The sequence below is a fragment of the Cervus elaphus genome, chromosome 20, assembly GCF_910594005.1.
Source record: "Cervus elaphus chromosome 20, mCerEla1.1, whole genome shotgun sequence".
NCBI lineage: Eukaryota > Metazoa > Chordata > Mammalia > Artiodactyla > Cervidae > Cervus > Cervus elaphus.
In genome coordinates, this window is record NC_057834.1 from 137,106,510 (window position 1) to 137,123,174 (window position 16,665).

Sequence of the window (16,665 nt, forward strand, 5' to 3'; positions counted from 1 at the left end):
TGATACTATCCAACCATCTCATCCTCTCTTACCCCTTTCTCCTCTTGCCCTCAATCTGTCCCAGCATCAGGATCTTTTCCAATGAGTTGACTCTTCAAATCAGGTGACCAAAGTATTGGAGCTTTAACTTCAGTATCTTCATTCATTCAACTTCCAATGAATATTCAGGGTTGATTTCCTTTAGGATTGACTGGTTTGATCTCCTTGCAGTCCAAGGGACTCTCAAGAGCCTTCTCCAATACCACAGTTCAAAAGCATCAGTTCTTCAGCACTCAGCCTTCCTTATGGACATGCCTAGGGAAACAGTATAAATAGAGGGCACAAGAAGAGCCAAGAACAATCTGATGGGGGTTGAGTGGAGAAGGGGCCAGCAGAGGGCACTGAGGAGGATCAGCAAAGGGTTACTTACTGAAGAGATTACAAAAGGCAATAAACAGTTTAGAAATATAAAATCTAGTTCACCCTGCAAAGCCAAGTCTGATATAAACTGAATTCCTTGTTCCCCTCCACTCCCAGTCCCAGTTGCATGCTCCTCTTCCCCAGATTCTAATCACTATAATGGCACCATTATCCAGGCTACCACTCTAGTCAGAGACCCAAGTATCATTTTTGATCCCTTCTTCTTCCTCACCTATCTCCATGCTCATCTCAGGCACCCAGCTTTATCAATTCTGCTTACAAAGGTTGTCACAAATCCATCCTTTTCCCGTCTGGACCAAGCTATTCCTCTGGGCCAAGCCATTGTCACTGGCAGCCTATCCTTCCCTGGGCCCCTGTTCCAGTCTTCCTCACACTTCCAATCTATTAGGCTAAAATTTTTTAAAAATCTGATGATGTCACCACCTCCATCACATCTAGAATCATATTTAGTCTTTGCAACCATCCACTGAGGTGGGTTCTCCAGCTACCTCCATTTTGTAAATAAGGGCACCAAGGCACTGTGAAATCAGGTACCTTCCTTAAAGGGACACAGTGACAAAATGGAGGGCCCTGGATTAGAACTAGACTCCAGCCCCTCCCCATAAGCATTCTGCTCCACCGTGAGATCAAGGGCTAGTTCAGCATCAGGGGTCCAATGCTCAGATGTGTTTGCTGCACAGCATTCAACAAATGGTAGCACATGTTGCTTCTTCACTATTCCGACTACAACTATTCCTATAGGCCCAGTGTTTCCCAAGCCATAACCACTAATTCCCGGGAATGTTAGTAAGGGCTCCAGATGAAAAGAATTCTATAAATAAATATTCCTCAGTAACAGTGATAACAGTCAAAGAGTTTGCTTATCGAGGAGCATTTACTTGTGAATGTCATTGGGCGTTCTTAAAAGAGAAATGGACAAGGTACAATTTCCCAAACTGTTTGATCATGGAAACTGCTTTTTTCAGAACCTTCTGGGACAAAGACTCTGCAGAGCACAATTTAGAAAGTACTGCTGTAGCTACAAGACCAGGCACAAGCATGTGAATTCCTTGCCTGAGTCTGCTCCCAAGCCTGCCTCCAGAGGCAGCCCAGCATCCCTTTCCATGATGTTCTTCAAATCTTGACCCTGCACTGTCCAGAGAGCAAGATTCCATTCTTTAATCTTTACAAAAGGCCTTGCAAGCTGCAAACTGAGGCTCATTTTTGCTTGAGGGGACCAACCTAGACCATCTCCAGGTGTTCTTCAAGTGTGGTCACCACATTACGAGCCCATCAGCAAAACCATAACAATTCATCAAACTACTCACTCCTCACCATCTTATTCATCAGAATTTTCTTGTTCCGTTATTTTTCTTTCTTTCTTTCTTTCGGAGTCCTATGCTCAGTCACTTAGTTGTGTCTGACTCTTTGTGACACCATGAACTGTATCCTGCCAGCCTCCTCTGAACATGGAATTTTCCAGGCAAGATTATTGGAGTGGGTTTCCATTCCCTACTCCAGGGGATCTTCCCAATCCTGGGATCAACTCTCATCTCATTGGCAGGCAGATTCTTTACCACTAGCACCATCTAGGAAGTGTAAAGGCCAGTTATCCAAATTTATGGAGATAATTTTCCCCACTTTTAAAACATTAACAAGACTGTTTCTAATCATAAATGAAAATAATATTCTTATTATGTTACTAACTTTGATCACAACCTTCATAATGCTTTTAACTACTCATTACAGTGCTTATGAGAACAGGGGGCAGAACAGAGAATACAATTTCATGGCCTACTACCTGCTACAGTTCAATCTTATTTATCAGTATAGATGGAAAACCATAAGTAAAATTTTAAAGTCAGATTCTACAACATAGTAAAAGACTTTTCAACAAACATGGTTTGTAGATGGCTGAATATTACAAAAGCTAATACTTTTCTAGCATTACACAGGTTTCCCTGGAGACTCAGTTGGTAAAGAATCTGCCTGAAATGTGGGAAACCTAGGTTCGATCCCTGGGTTGGGAAGATTCACTTCCCTATCCTTCACCATCTCCTGGAGCTTGCTCAAATTCATGTCCATTGAGTCAGTGATGCCATCCAACCATCTCATCTCATCCTCTGTCGTCCCCTTCTCCTCCTGCCTTCAATCTTTCCCAGCATCAGGGTCTTTTCAAATGAGTCAGTTCTTTGCATCAGGTGGCCAAAGTATTGGAGCTTCAGCTTCAGCATCAGTCCCTCCAATGAATATTCAGGATGATTTCCTTTAGGATTGTTTGGTTTGATCTCCTTGCAGTCCAAGGGACTCTCAAGAGTCTTCTCCAACACCACAGTTCAAAAGCATCAGTTCTTTGGTGCTCAGCCTTCTTTATGGTCCAACTCTCACATCCATACGTGACTACCAGAAAAACCATAGCTTTGATTAGTTGGACCTTTGTCAGCAAAGTAATATCTCTGCTTTTTAATATGCTGTCTAGGTTTGTCGTAGTTTTTTGTTCAAGGAGCAAGCATCTTTTAATTTCATGGCTGCAGTCACCATTTGCAGTGATTTTGGAGCCCAAGAAAATAAAGTTCCTTAAAATAGTAAGATAAGTTATGCATGCACAGAAATCAATAGCTTTCCTACATATCAACACTGACTGGTTAGATTTAGATAATTTCATTGGGGATCTCATTCATAATGGTGAAAAGTAACTCTCCCCACAACAAAACAGTAATAGCCTTAAAAATATAAGGACCTATATTAAGGATATCTGTGTATGTGTGCTCAGTCATGTCTGACTCTTTTCAACCCCACAGACTGTAGCCTGCTAGGTTCCTCGGTCCACGAAATTTTCCAGGCAAGAATACTGGAGTGGGTTGCCATTTCCTACTCCAGGAGATCTTCCCACCCAGAGACTGAATTCATGTCTCCTGCATCTCCTGCATTGGCAGGCGGATTCTTTGCCACAGCACCACCTGGGAAGCCCAAGGAAATCTATACATTCTGCTCAGAAATGTTAGACATGAAAAACTACAGAGATGTATTGTAAGAATAAATATCATAAAGATGTAACTTTCTCCTAAATTTATAGATTTAACATGTTTCTTATAAAAATCACTTTGAGTTTTTGGGAGGTACTCTCACAAAATTATTTTAATTGTTGTCTGTCATACTGCAAACCTAGATAATTTTGATAAAAGACAGTTTGGGGCAGTGAGTAGCCTCTACCAGGTGTCATGGATACAAAGGTGAAATGACAGACAGGTCCCTGGACAGCCAGCCTAACTCACAAGGGCACACATGGTTTTTCTCTGCCATATTTTCCCACTGCATTTCCTGAGAATTCCCAGAGTGTGGCTTCCATGCCATTAAAGGAGCTCTACAAATTGGCCCCACTCTTGTGGTATCTCAGTCTATTCCACACATTTCAGCTCCCAGTGACTTCTCTCTGGTATCAGCTAGACTGTATGCTCCTTCAGAGGAACTGCCTTAAGTTTTGTACTCCTTGGTCTGCCAGATACACAGTAAGACCTTCGCAAGTGTTTGGGGAATAAGAAAAAAAAATGTTAGCAGCTCCTGAATAGAGATAAATATGCAAAAGGACACGAAAGTCCACATGGGAGAAGATTCCAATTATAACTTCCTATGTAGCACTCCCAAAAAACAAGCAAAGGGAGGCTCCATGAGAAGCAGGATTACAAGGACTTCCTATTCTCTTCTTCACATTTTTCTACATTAAATTCATGTGACTTTAGTAAGTTAAAGTGTTTCAGTTATAAGAAATAAAGGAAATGTTAATCAAATCATAAAAGCCAAGTAAAAACTATTGTGCAAATACCATTATTCTGTACTTGAAATGGGGTAAAATCACTACATTAAATCACAAATGGATTGACAAATTTCATCAAAATATAACACTTCACATCAAAATTATGGAAGCCCCAAATCGATTATATAAGAGTTGCCTGACAGGAAAGGCAGTGCTGCAGGCTACACACAGAGACACCAGAAACTACTAGGAGCAAAAATCCCGCTGCCCCAAGGCTAAGGGGTAATAACTGGAGGTGGCATCCAAAAACTGATTTTTAATGCAATCTACGTGTGTGGGGGCGGGGGGGAGTGCGTACAGTCCTGTCCGACTCTTTGCGACCTCACGGACTGTAGCCTGCCAGGCTCCTCTGTCCATGGAATTTTCCAGGCAAGAATTCTGGAGTGGGTTGCCATTTCCTCCTTCAGGAGATCTTCCTGACCCAGGGACCCAACCGACCTCTTTTTGGCGTCTCCTGCATCAGCAGGCAGATTCTTTACCACTAGCGCCACCCAGGAAGGCATTGCAACATTAAACGATTTTTTTTTTTTTTTTTTTTTACATTAAACGATTTTAAATGAAATGATTTAAGCAAAAGTCAAAATCAACACACACAAAATGATGGGAAAATGCTCATTTTAAAGACAGGATAATGGTCCCTTGAGGAGCCATATTAGAGCTGGAGGCAAAAGGAAAAATTAGGAGTACTGATATGGCAATTTTGTCCAATTTGGATTTTTCATTACGTTTGATTTCCTTAAACGACTCGTTACAATATCATTTATCTTGATTACCCATGGTTTTGACGCCCGCCCCTCCCCCCCCCCCCCCCCCCCCGCAAATTTCGAGCCCGAGGCCAAGTTCTCTCACCCCAACCCTGTTCCTGATAATGATAAACATTGCCCGTGGGAGGACAGGTTGAGTTAGACACGAAAGGACACAGGTCTGTGGGGACAGCTGCCCGAGGAGGGCGGTCAGGCGTGGTTGTCCCGACTCTGTGACAGCGGGACTCGGAGAGTACCGAGCCCAAACCAGGAGGCAGTGGGGCCTCTGCGCGAGGGTGTGGCGCCGCCCAGCTCTTTCTCCCCGTGGCTTTGCACAGCCGCGCTGTCCACACGAGAGTCAAGGGTCACGGGCTACAGAGCAGTTAAGGTTCCGCTGGGCGTCGCTGCGAGCTGAGCCCGCGGGCGGCACCTCTGCTCCCGCCGCTAGCCAGCGCACAATCACAGCGGGCGACCTCGTTCCCGCCTTCCAGTCTGCACGCCCGGCCAATCACGGCGCCGATCCTATGCACGCTGACCAATGGGAGCGCTCCACCAGGCGGCGGGCTGGAGCCGCCGGCCGTTACCCGACGGGCCCCGCGGCTGCACGCGGAGCAGCACTTTCTCTGAAGCGGCGCTCGCGACAGGAGGCTTCACGCGTGGCGGCGGCAACAGCGCGGTTCTGAGGTGCGGCGGGCGGCTGCGGCTGGCCAGAGCGGAAGCCGGGGTGAGCAGACGGGGTAGCGAAGCCAAGTTGCGGCAGGTCCCCGCCGAGGGTCTGTCCCCGCCCAGGGTTGCGCGGTGTGAGGAGGCAGTCGAGGGCTCCTCCCGCGGGCCCCAAGGGGAAGCTGCTGCGGTCCGGGGGTGCCATCTTGGTTCGCGGGGTTTGCGCGTCCGTCGGATGGCCTTGGAGTTCTAGAATCCCCCAATTTGGTACCTTTGCATTCGGTTCCAAGTGAGTCCCCCAGCCTCGCTTAGCAGGCCCGGAGACGAGGTCTTGCGCTCCCAAATCTCTTTTAGAGCCGAGTGGCAGGGCCGGACGCTGAATTCTCCGGAGAAAGGTGGAAATTCACTCGTGTGTTTATCGTTGTGACAAACACGAGCGGAGTCTCTAGAGCAGGCGGGCAGAGTACAGCAGCAAGTGAGACACTGTCCAGAGCCAGAAGTGGACGCTGGACGTTAGTGTCCAAAATGCGGGGGATGGATGGCAAAAGCGTGGGGTGTTGTCCAAACTGACAAAGTTCCTGCTGCTGTGTGAAGGGCCAGGAAAATTTCCCTAAGAAACGGTTACTGGGAGTGAGATTGGAAGGTTGAGCAGGAATTGTAGGTGGTTGAAGGCCAGGAGAAGAACGCGCTTGACGCAGCCTGTGTGAGGAAGTGTGTGTGTGTGTGTGTGTGTGTATCCCACAAGTGCCAAGGTGAATGCGGGGCCCAGGCCCGTGGAGGGGCAAAGACGGTAGTAAGATTTTAATCACTCTCCAAGGAATGATGCCAGTCTGTTGCTTGGCTTTAAGTAGGAGGGTGAACTGATCAGCTCTGCATTTAGGAAAGATTATTCTGGCCGGGTAGAGGTTGTTGCCCAGATCCACGTTAAAAGAGTCAGCAGTCCCTGGACTAAAAGGTGTCAGGTTCTGGTGGGTCACTGACAGGGCCTGGTATGGATGAGGGAGGTATCAAAGGAGAGCAGTTTCTGGTTTGGTTCTAGGATTGAAAACACAGGAAGGAGGGAATGGTTTGGTAAATGAGAGCTGGGAGAGCAGAATGAAAAGGAGTATATGCCTAGGAATGGAATTGCTGGATCATGTAGTTATTCTTTTTTTTTTTTTTTAAAGAACTGCCAGATTGTTTTCCAAAATGGCTGTACCATTTTACATTCTCACCAGCAATGTAAGAGGGTTCCAGTTTCTCCATTTCCTTGCCTGTGCGTGTGTGCACACAGGCTCAGTTGCTCAGCTGTGTCCACTCTTGTATCCCATGGACTGTAGCCCGCCAGGCTCCTCTGTCCATGGGATTTCCCAGGCAAGAATACTGGAGTGGGTTGCCATTTCCTTCTCCAGGGGATCTTCCTGACCCAAGAATCAAACTTGCCTTGGATTGGCAGGTGGATTCTTTACCACTGAGCCATTTGAGAAGCCCCATTCCTTACCAATACTTAAACTCTCTCTCTCTCTATTTTTTTTAACAGCCATCCTAGTAGGTGTAAAGTGTTATCTCATTGTGGTTTTGATTTGCCTTTCCCTAATGCATGGCATCACCAGCTCGATGGACATGAGTTTGAATAAACTCCGGGAGTTGGTGATGGACAGGGAGGCCTGGTGTGCTGCGATTCATGGGGTCGCAAAGAGTTGGACACGACTAGGCGACTAAACTGAACTGAATGCATGGTGGTGGCTCAGCCTATAAAGAATCTGCCTGCAGTGCAGGAAACACAGGTTTGATCCCTGGGTTAGGAAGATGCCCTGGAGAAGGACACGGCAACCCACTCCAGTATTCTTGCCTGGAGAATCCCATGGACAGAGGAGCCTGGCGGGCCACAGTCCATAGGGTCACATAGGGTCAGATACCACTGAAGCAACTGAGCATACACTGTGTTAAGTAGTGGGTTGTTTATGAATAAATTTTAAGTATTTGAAATTTTGAAAGGTTTTGTTTTACTTTATAATATGATAATTGTTAATAGATATTACCCACATAAACAAATATTCCTTGGGATTCTCAATACTTTTTAAGAATGTGAACAATTACTGAGAATGCAAACTAAGCAAAGAAATCACTTTTCTTTTTAATGTTAATTATTTTGATAAACTGGCTTTCTTTACATCTACTCTTTATTTTAAATATTTACCTCGCATTCCTAGAGTAGAATCTTTATTGACTTAATTAAAATCCCTTAAGCCAGGAGTTATAAACTTTCTGCTTTTAAATGTAGTATAGCAGTCCATAAATCCTTTAATTATATGTGTATGTATGTGCATTTTCTCAGACTTTTATAAAATCTGCAGAAAGTCTATAACCCCAAAGGTTAACAACTGTTTCCCCAGTGTACTGTTACCCCAGAAGAAGGCTATAGGGGCTGTTTAGGGAAGAGTATTTTTAGTAGTGTATTTGGGGTTCTTCCTCAAGAAGACCCAGCCTCCCCTTCATTTAAGGAGTTCTAGGTCTCTACACAGGTCTGGGAATTGATTGAGGAGTCATGACTCTTTTTATGATTCAGGTTAGAGTTTTGTTCACTTGGCCTAGAACTTTTCTGCTTTTGGTAGCCTAATACATTTTCCAAATGTTCCTTGAAAATTCTAAAAGAGTATGTCTTATCTGTTTAAATAATGGGCTTCCAAGTTGGCTTAGTGGTAGAGAATCCACCTGCCAATGTAGGAGCTGCAGGAGACATGGATTCTATCTGGAAGATCTCCTGGGGGAGGAAATGGCAACCCACTCCAATATTCTTGCCTGGGAAATCCAATGGACAGAGGAGCCTGGCGGGCTACAGTCCATGGGGGTCACAGAGTCAGAAACGACTGAGTGACTGATCATGCATGCACGCACGATATTTAAATGATATAATCTTTTATTGTAGTCCTCTGTTCATGTCTTTAAAAAAGTTATTCAAATGTCTTGCTGTTTTGTTAGCCCTCTGATATTAGAATATTTGACTATAATTACTGTGTCAAATTCTCGTTTTTCTAATAGTTTTTAAAATATATGCTGAGTATCATAGTTCAGTATTTATACCTCTTCTAGGATATACATCCTTGAGTGATGCAATCTACTGCAGTGGTTGAGACAGCTTCTAATAAAGGCTACTACAATAATGGAAGAAACATTCAGAAAGGTAAGAGACGAGTCTGGTTGGCTTTATTCTGAATGGAGAGAAATAATTAAATGTAATTAGACTTGATATTAATAGTTCCCTCTCCAGTGTTGCTATATGTTAAGCCTTCCTACCAGTAAGGTGAGATTCAGCATGTTTTTAACTTGACAGATCACTCAGGTGATTGCTGGTAAATGTGAGCAACCTAAACAGCATCTCTCAGGTAGATGGAAAATTTAAGAAAGAGAAGTGAGCTAGAAGAGAGGGTTTATGTCCAGCCAGGCTTTCAGGAACTACTGATAGGTATAGTTGCCTTCAGGGTAATAAGTGGAAAGTGGACAGGTTGACCTCTGCTACCCAAGGGAAGATTTTTTTCTTTACGTGGATCTAAAATTTCTCTTTCTGTCATGAAGGTAGAAGAGAAAATAACAAGGGCATAAAAAGCAAGATGATTAAGCTTTAAGTGTTTATGAATACATGTAGTTTTAACTGTTAAGAGGACTTTATGATAAAAATTCTTTTTCAAGTCAGAAGGGAAATAGTGGATTTTTCAGCAAATAGTAACCTTAGTCATTCTACTTAGTCAGCTGGGGCTCTTATAGCACAATACCATTGAGGTGCCTTTAACAACAGGTACTTATTTTTTCACACTTCTGGAAGCTGGAAGTCCAAATCAGTGTCAGGATGGTCAGATCTGATAAGGGCTCTCTCCTGCCTTGTATCAATGGATGACCACCTTCCTGCAATGTCCTCACATGGTAGAGAGAAAAAGAAAGCTGTCTGCTGTCTCTTCTCTTCTCTTATATGTGCACTTATCCCATTTTGAGGGTCATGACCTCACCTAGCCTAGTTACCTCCCAATGTCCCATCTCCACATGGGGAGTTAGGGCTTCAACACATATGAAATTGAGGGAAACATAATTCAGTCCATAGTAGCAATTACTTAGGGATATTTGTCATGAATAATATAAACAGTATTCCTCCATTGGGAAGTGCTTGGGCCAGACTAAGGTCTTATGTTTAAATTCTGTGATGTTGCTAACATTTTATCGTTTTTTATTTTTTTTAAGCAGATGAGCCTTCTAATCCCAAGAAAGAAAATTTGTTATCTCCTAATGGTTGTAAAGCAGCCAAATTGACTTTTCTTAATGATTACTGTGATTCCTTGGCATTAGAAAAAAGAGCTAATGACAAAGAAATCAGCAATATTGACAAAACAGATTTATTGGAGCCATCTTTTACCACAAGTCCAGATACTAACATAGAGAGTGCTTACTCTCAGTCAGGTGAATTTGAAGATAGTACTGACTATGCTTTCCTGAATGAAACCTACACTATACATGATTCAGAGTCAAAACTAAAGAGTGAAAGTCTTATTCATTTAAATTCAGAATTAGATTCTGAAATGCAGAAAAGAGAAGAGGTGTTTTTTGATATTTTGGAATATCAAGGTAATAAGACTACTGACTTGGAAAGAATCTACAAGATTTCATATGATGACTATGAAAAAACTGCTGAAGATGTGCAAAAGCCTGATATAGATGAAGACTCACAGCAGGAATATCACAGTGCAGAAGAACAAGAGAATATAAATAACCATTTATCATTTGACCAGGCAAAAACATTAGACATACCTAATCTGGAAGTTTTGGGATTAAGAAATTCAGGCTGTGAAGTTAAATGTGCTAGCAATCTAGAAGACAGTCATGTTAAATTGGAAAGTAATTTCATCTCTTCAGATTCAGTTGATGTTTATGGACGAGAAGATTCATCTCGTGTCTCCAAGTTTCAGAATTCTGTTACGTTGAGAGCATTTCCTGCACCTAAGCATGGAAAGGGTAAGGAGCAAGAGGCTAGTTTACTGCTTCACACAGTGTTGGATGAAGTTGTGCTCAGGAGCAGTCATCCTGAGCACAAGGAGTCTCAGTCTGCGGGTTTTCTAAACCCTCAGAAAGCATCAAAAACTAAAATTTATACTTGCAAAATGAGCCCTCAATTAACTGAAAGTAAAGATTCTACTGGAAATTTAATTGTTGAGGACAAAATGTTACAGCACCTTGACAATCCAGGCACATTGCCTCAGGACAAAGATTTAGAGAGTTTACTCCAGCCTTGTAAAGATTGTCAGACTTCCTCTGTTTTTGATGATTCAGTAATTTCTGCCTGTGGGTATTCACATTATGAAAGCCTGCAAAGCACCCCTAACATAGCCTTAGATGTTTCTATTACTCTACCAAGGTCTGCAATCAGAGATAATCAGGCAGTAGAAGAAAGTGGCTCCCTAAAAGTTGCTAATGGCAATACCATCAGTAAAGCACACTTTTGCAATACGGAAGGACCATGTCCCAAATCAGTGACAGATGCAGCAGGTTGTACAGTCACAGTTAATCAGACGGTGGATGTTAGTGCTGATTTTAGGGCTTGTTTCACAACAAGCAGGGCAACAAGTGCAAGATCTTCTGTAGTATCCACATCAAGCAACACAGAGATAACAATGATGAATAAAAAACGGCCTAGTGAATGGCAAAGTGAGAAACAAAGAAGTGTGGCTTGTAACACAGATTGGTCATACATTCAAGATACTAAAGATCCACAGATGGCTATGACAAAAGGACCTTCAGGGAAATCTCTCTCCGTTGACAGTTTAAAACCTAACAGAAATGTCCCAAATAAGGTAAAACCAATATGATTAATAATAAAAATTTATATATTGACTTTATAAAGGTACTATATGCTAATGTAGACTTTTTGGTTCATTGAATTATGTCAGGGATTTATGAGGCTTTGGTGAGAAAATGCTGGATGAAGGGAAAAGGTGACTAGATTGTTACCAACTGTGTTCTTCTCTGGGGGCAGTTATTGCCACAAAATCAGTTAGAAGTTGGATTTTACATATTAACAGATACAACATGTATTGTTTGTCATATATGTCTAATTTGATTTTAAATAATGTTTTCAGGATTCCCTGGAGTTAAAAACATTCGAGTTCACAGACTTAAAGAAACATTCTGAAAGGTAAGTCAGATGTATATACTTCCAGATTGTTGTTGTTCAGTCACTGAGTTATGTCTGACTCTTTGCAACCCCATGAACTACAGCATGGCAGGCTTCCCTCCTTCACTTATCTCCCAGAATTTGCTCAAACTCAGGTGCATTGCCTTGGTGATGCCATCCAACCATCTCATCCTCTGTCACCCCCTTTTCCTCTTGCCCTCATTCTTTGTCAGCATCAAGGTCTTTTCCAGCGAGTCACCTCTTTGCATCAGGTGGCCAAAGTATTGGAGCTTCAGGATCAGTCCTTCCAATGAATATATGCTTGCAGATACATCAGCTTAGGTCAGTCACTCAGTCATGTCCGACTCTTTGCGACCCCATGGACTGCAGCATGCCAGGCTTCCCTGTCCATCACCTACTCATGGAGCTTGCTTAAACTCATACCCATCGAGTTGGTGATGCCATCCAACCACCTCTTCCTCTGTTGTCCCCTTCTCCTGACTTCAATCTTTCCCAGCATCAGGGTCTTTTCCAGTGAGTCAGTTCTTCGCATCAGGTAGCCCAAAATACAGGAGGAAATAAAGTAGCAATTTGCTTTTTGTGTAGGGTACTTTCATGCTCAGTCTCTGAGTTGTATTTGACTCTGTGACCCTATGGACTGTAGCCTGCCAAGATCCTCTGTCCATGGAATTTTCCAGGCAAGAAGACTGGAGCAGGTTGCCATTTCCTACTCCAGGGGATCTTCCCGACCCAAGGATTGAACCTGCAACTCTTTTATTGGCAGGCAGATTCTTTACCACTGTGCCACCTGGAAAGCCCATAGGGTACTTAACCATATAGAATCATAGCTGAGAAGGATCTGAAGAGATATCCGCTTCAGCCTTTTGTCTTGAAACACATAAATATTAGAATAATATAGAACATTAAAGCTTTTCACTTACTGAAATTTAAGTCTGAATAATTCCTTCAGAAAGCTGATGTCATCTTTGTTTATCCAACCCAGACTCACACTGATTTAATTACTTTGTTTTCTTTCATTCAATCCCCTGTAGACCAAGATAGCACATTTGGACAAAAATCATATATTGGATAAATAAATACTTGTACTGGAGTGTTTTAGTCCTGATTTTAATTCGTTGTATAATTTACTTTGCATTCATGGAGAACCAGGTGGTGGGGAAGAGGAGAGAAAGGGGAAGATCTCTGAGAAGTCAAATTAGTTTTCATGCTCTGAGGTCATTGACTTTTTCCTTCATTTATCCTTTTCCTTCTAATGAGTTTAATCCTGTGTCCAGTCGTATAAAATTAAATAGTTGGTTTCAAGAGACAGAAGTATTTGAGAACAGTTAGAAGTGGCAGCTAGTAGGAAGGGAAGAACTGTTAACATTCAAAAGAAGTAGTGATTTTGGAGCTTTTTGATATGATAACGACAAAGTACTTATAATAACACAAGCATTATTATTTTTAAAATGTAAATTATATTTTCTGTTTAAATGGTAATGTGTAAAAACCATTTCCTCCAGAATATTTATAACTTAAAAACCAGTGCTTGATTTAAGTTGAAAATCTATTGATTCTAGATAAATAAGTTAGTACTTTATTTTAGAATTATTTTCTTGGTTAAAAAAAAGATGTATGAATTTGAGAATTATTTACTCTCTTCTAAAAAGAATATATGTAGCTTTGATTCTTGACATCCTTGTTTTCTACAGCCTTTCCATCTTTAGTGGAAATTGATTTAAACTTAATAGAGAAACAACAGAAATTTAAAATCTGTTTCTGGAGGCTTTCTTTGTCATTAACACAGAAAAATATTTGCAATCTTACCTAATCCAATTTTTCATTTCAAAGGGAACCTCAGCTTCCTAAAGAGGTAGAGAAGAATTTGCCATCTAAGTGCTGTCAGCAGATAATGCAGAGAGCCATCCAAGCCGAGTCGCATCTTTTAAATGTTCACTATCAGTTGTGCCGTCGCCATTGCAGTGATATTTACAGACTTGTGATGGAAGATAAGGAAGGACTAAATAGGTGACTGTTAGGGCCTTTTTGTTTATTACCTGTTCTTTAATTTATAATATATGTTTCAGGTATATATCATAGTGATTCACAGGTTTTAAAGATTATACTTGATTTATAGTTATAGGTGATTGTTAATTTTAAATCTGTATTTTCCTAGAAACCTATCGTTATAAATTTATTCTAGAAAATTTCTTTAGTTTTCATTTTTGAAGGGCAAAAAGAGGGTAGATTGTAACTGGGTTTTTAACTAGCCTAAGGGTAATTCAGTTCAGTTGAGTTGCTCAGTCGTGTCCGACTCTTTGTGACCCCGTGAACTGCAGCACCCAGGCCTCCCTGTCCATCACCAACTCCCAGAGTCCACCCAGACCCATGTCCATCGAGTCGGTGAGGCCATCCAGCCATCTCATCCCCTGTCATCCTTTTTCCTCTTGCCCTCGATCTTTCCCAGCACCAGGGTCTTTTCAAAGACCTTTTCAGAGCATCAGGGTAATTAGAATGTAGTATATTTTAATTTCATGGATAAGCAACAGTGCATGTTGGGATAATGAATCCAGTAAAAAGACAGATTCAGTGTTTATAAAGTCCAAATATGGATGAAGTCAGTTGGAGTGTTTTTCATGACATTCTACCACATTCTTTCTGGCTTATTTGTATACTGAAGTTTGCTTTTACTGCCCCAAGAAAAGCATATCTTCTGTGATTCATTTTCTGTTATTAAACATTTGTAAACATTTTTTAGAGATCTGTTAGAGTTAGAAGTAAATATATATAGATGTATAATTTGATATTAGTTTTAAATGGATGGCTTGGGCCTAAATAATTTAGTTCTGTGAACTTAACTTTTGAACAGGAATTTATCAAGTAATTCTACTAAGAAGGAATTAGGACCAGCACTACTGTCAGTTTTAGGAGACTTAAAAGTTAGATACATGAATTTGAAAGAAAAGATAAACAAGGGTATACCACTAGAAGAGCTGCCTCCCTTGTCAATAGAATCAAGATTATTATCTGCCTTCTCTACTTTTGCTTCCAGGGTATGTATTTATGTTTTACAAATAAAATTTTTACTTCGTTTGGACAGGAAACACTTTAAACTAAAAGCTTTTTCTTCCCTTCTCTCTCTTTGCAGCTAATGAAAGAAGAGTCACCTATGTAAGTTATATATTCATTTAATTTGAAATTTATTAAATCTTAAAAATTGGTTAATTCAGTTAACTTTGTTTTCTGTTTTATTCTGTATTCAGAATATTGATAAATGCTTTAATGAAATGTTAATCTGTTTAGCTTTTCAGGAGCAGATTCTGAACTAGATAATCAAAGGACACATGATGTTGGTTCTTCCAGCCTAAAGAAGACACTCTCTCAAGTGAGATTTTTTTTTTTTAAGTAGTTCATCAATATGTCTTTAATTTTATGGCTTGCACAAAGTAAACTAATTTTTAGGAGCTTTCACATCCTTCTTTTCACTCAGCTGGCTTACTTTGGGGCTTCCCTGGTGGTTCATACTACTAAAGAATCATACTACCATTTGCGGACTGTGGCTGATTAGAAGGAACATAATATCCTGATCAAATGGATGTCAGTAGCATATGTTGAGTAATATGACCACACAGTTTGTCATCAAATCAGGAGACTTTAAGGATGAAAGGTAGTGATGTTAATAATTCACCATGACAATTAATATAAAACTTGACTGTCTCTGGCAGATCATAGTTTATGGTCCCCATCATGTTAATCCAGGGTAGTGAAAACTAATATGCTATGCCTTCATCTCATGAGGTAGTATAATATAATATCCAGTTCATTTTAGATGGAGCTAAGTTTTCATTACTTCTTTGCTAAAATGTTTAAAATAGTTTTTAAATGCTTTTCATAGGTTTTCTTAATTGATGTTTGTCAGATGACAGTCTGTGTAAGAGTACTTTGAAAACTGAAGTAATAGAGAAACATGAATTATATTCATTATCAATGGAGTAAGAAAACTGAAGTTTGTTTCTGCTTTCTGACTTTGGTCTTAACCCTGTGGTTATATTATTATTTGGGTAGTTATAAACAGTAAGATGCATCCCAAAGCCAAAAGGGAAATAAATACTTGATTGGTTTATATTCCTTTCTGTTAAGATAAATGATTAAAAATAAATTAGCAAATTAGTTATTCCATCATTCTATTCTTTAAAAAAAGAAAGTCTCAATTATCCACAAAGAATTAACAGGTCTAAAATCAGATTTTTATAACTTAAATAGTTTGCTTAAACAACTTGTCCATTTAATGATATATGATGTTCTGGAGGGGTTTTGTTTTTCATCGTTATAAAGGTAGCAATGGTGTAACCTGCTTATTTGGGCAGAACAATCTTTAAAAGTACAAGAAGCAGGGATAACATTTATAATCTTAATTTTGATTCTGAAACTATCTTAAGTTAGGAATACTTTTTAATACCTGTCTCATTAAGTTATACATGAAAGTATGCAGTGTTTCTAAATTTCAACTACTTATGTACCTCTTCATAATTTTTCTTAGTCTTGTATTATCTATAATGTTGTTTGCTCTGTATTTTTTAAATGATTCTCCTTTTTTAAAAAAATTATATGTGAAGAGTAACTTATGTGTGGGAAAGAAATATTAGCCTCCCCATAAAAAAAAGGTATAAATAAGCATGCATTAAACATATAACTTAAATATCAATTTGAAAAATACTTACATGCATACCTCCAAAAATCATCTCAGGTACTTCTAGTGTGTGGTTGTAACACTTTGCTAAATAATGATGGTGTTCACATACAGGGGCTTCCCTGGTGGCTCAGTCAGTAAAGGATCCGCTTGCAATGCAAGAGACCACCTGCAATGCAGGAGACCTGGGTTTGATCCCTGGGTCAGGGAGATCCCCTGG

General features: G+C 40.7%; 1 protein-coding gene across 3 annotated transcripts in view; it reads left to right on the plus strand.

Annotated features, from left to right (window-relative positions):
- The first annotated feature begins 5,563 nt into the window (after nucleotides 1-5,563).
- Nucleotides 5,564-16,665, plus strand: part of RBM44 (RNA binding motif protein 44) — a 28,485-nt gene continuing 17,383 nt past the window's right edge. For 2 of the 3 annotated variants that reach the window (XM_043877476.1, XM_043877478.1), the window contains exons 1-8: nucleotides 5,564-5,680; nucleotides 8,692-8,782; nucleotides 9,832-11,435; nucleotides 11,721-11,776; nucleotides 13,607-13,783; nucleotides 14,625-14,808; nucleotides 14,904-14,926; nucleotides 15,059-15,140. In XM_043877476.1, the coding sequence (XP_043733411.1) occupies nucleotides 8,710-8,782; nucleotides 9,832-11,435; nucleotides 11,721-11,776; nucleotides 13,607-13,783; nucleotides 14,625-14,808; nucleotides 14,904-14,926; nucleotides 15,059-15,140 (2,199 nt within the window). In that variant the 5' untranslated portion in view covers nucleotides 5,564-5,680; nucleotides 8,692-8,709. The remainder of the gene's footprint in view (nucleotides 5,681-8,691; nucleotides 8,783-9,831; nucleotides 11,436-11,720; nucleotides 11,777-13,606; nucleotides 13,784-14,624; nucleotides 14,809-14,903; nucleotides 14,927-15,058; nucleotides 15,141-16,665) is intronic. The other variant, XM_043877477.1, reaches the window with a different exon arrangement.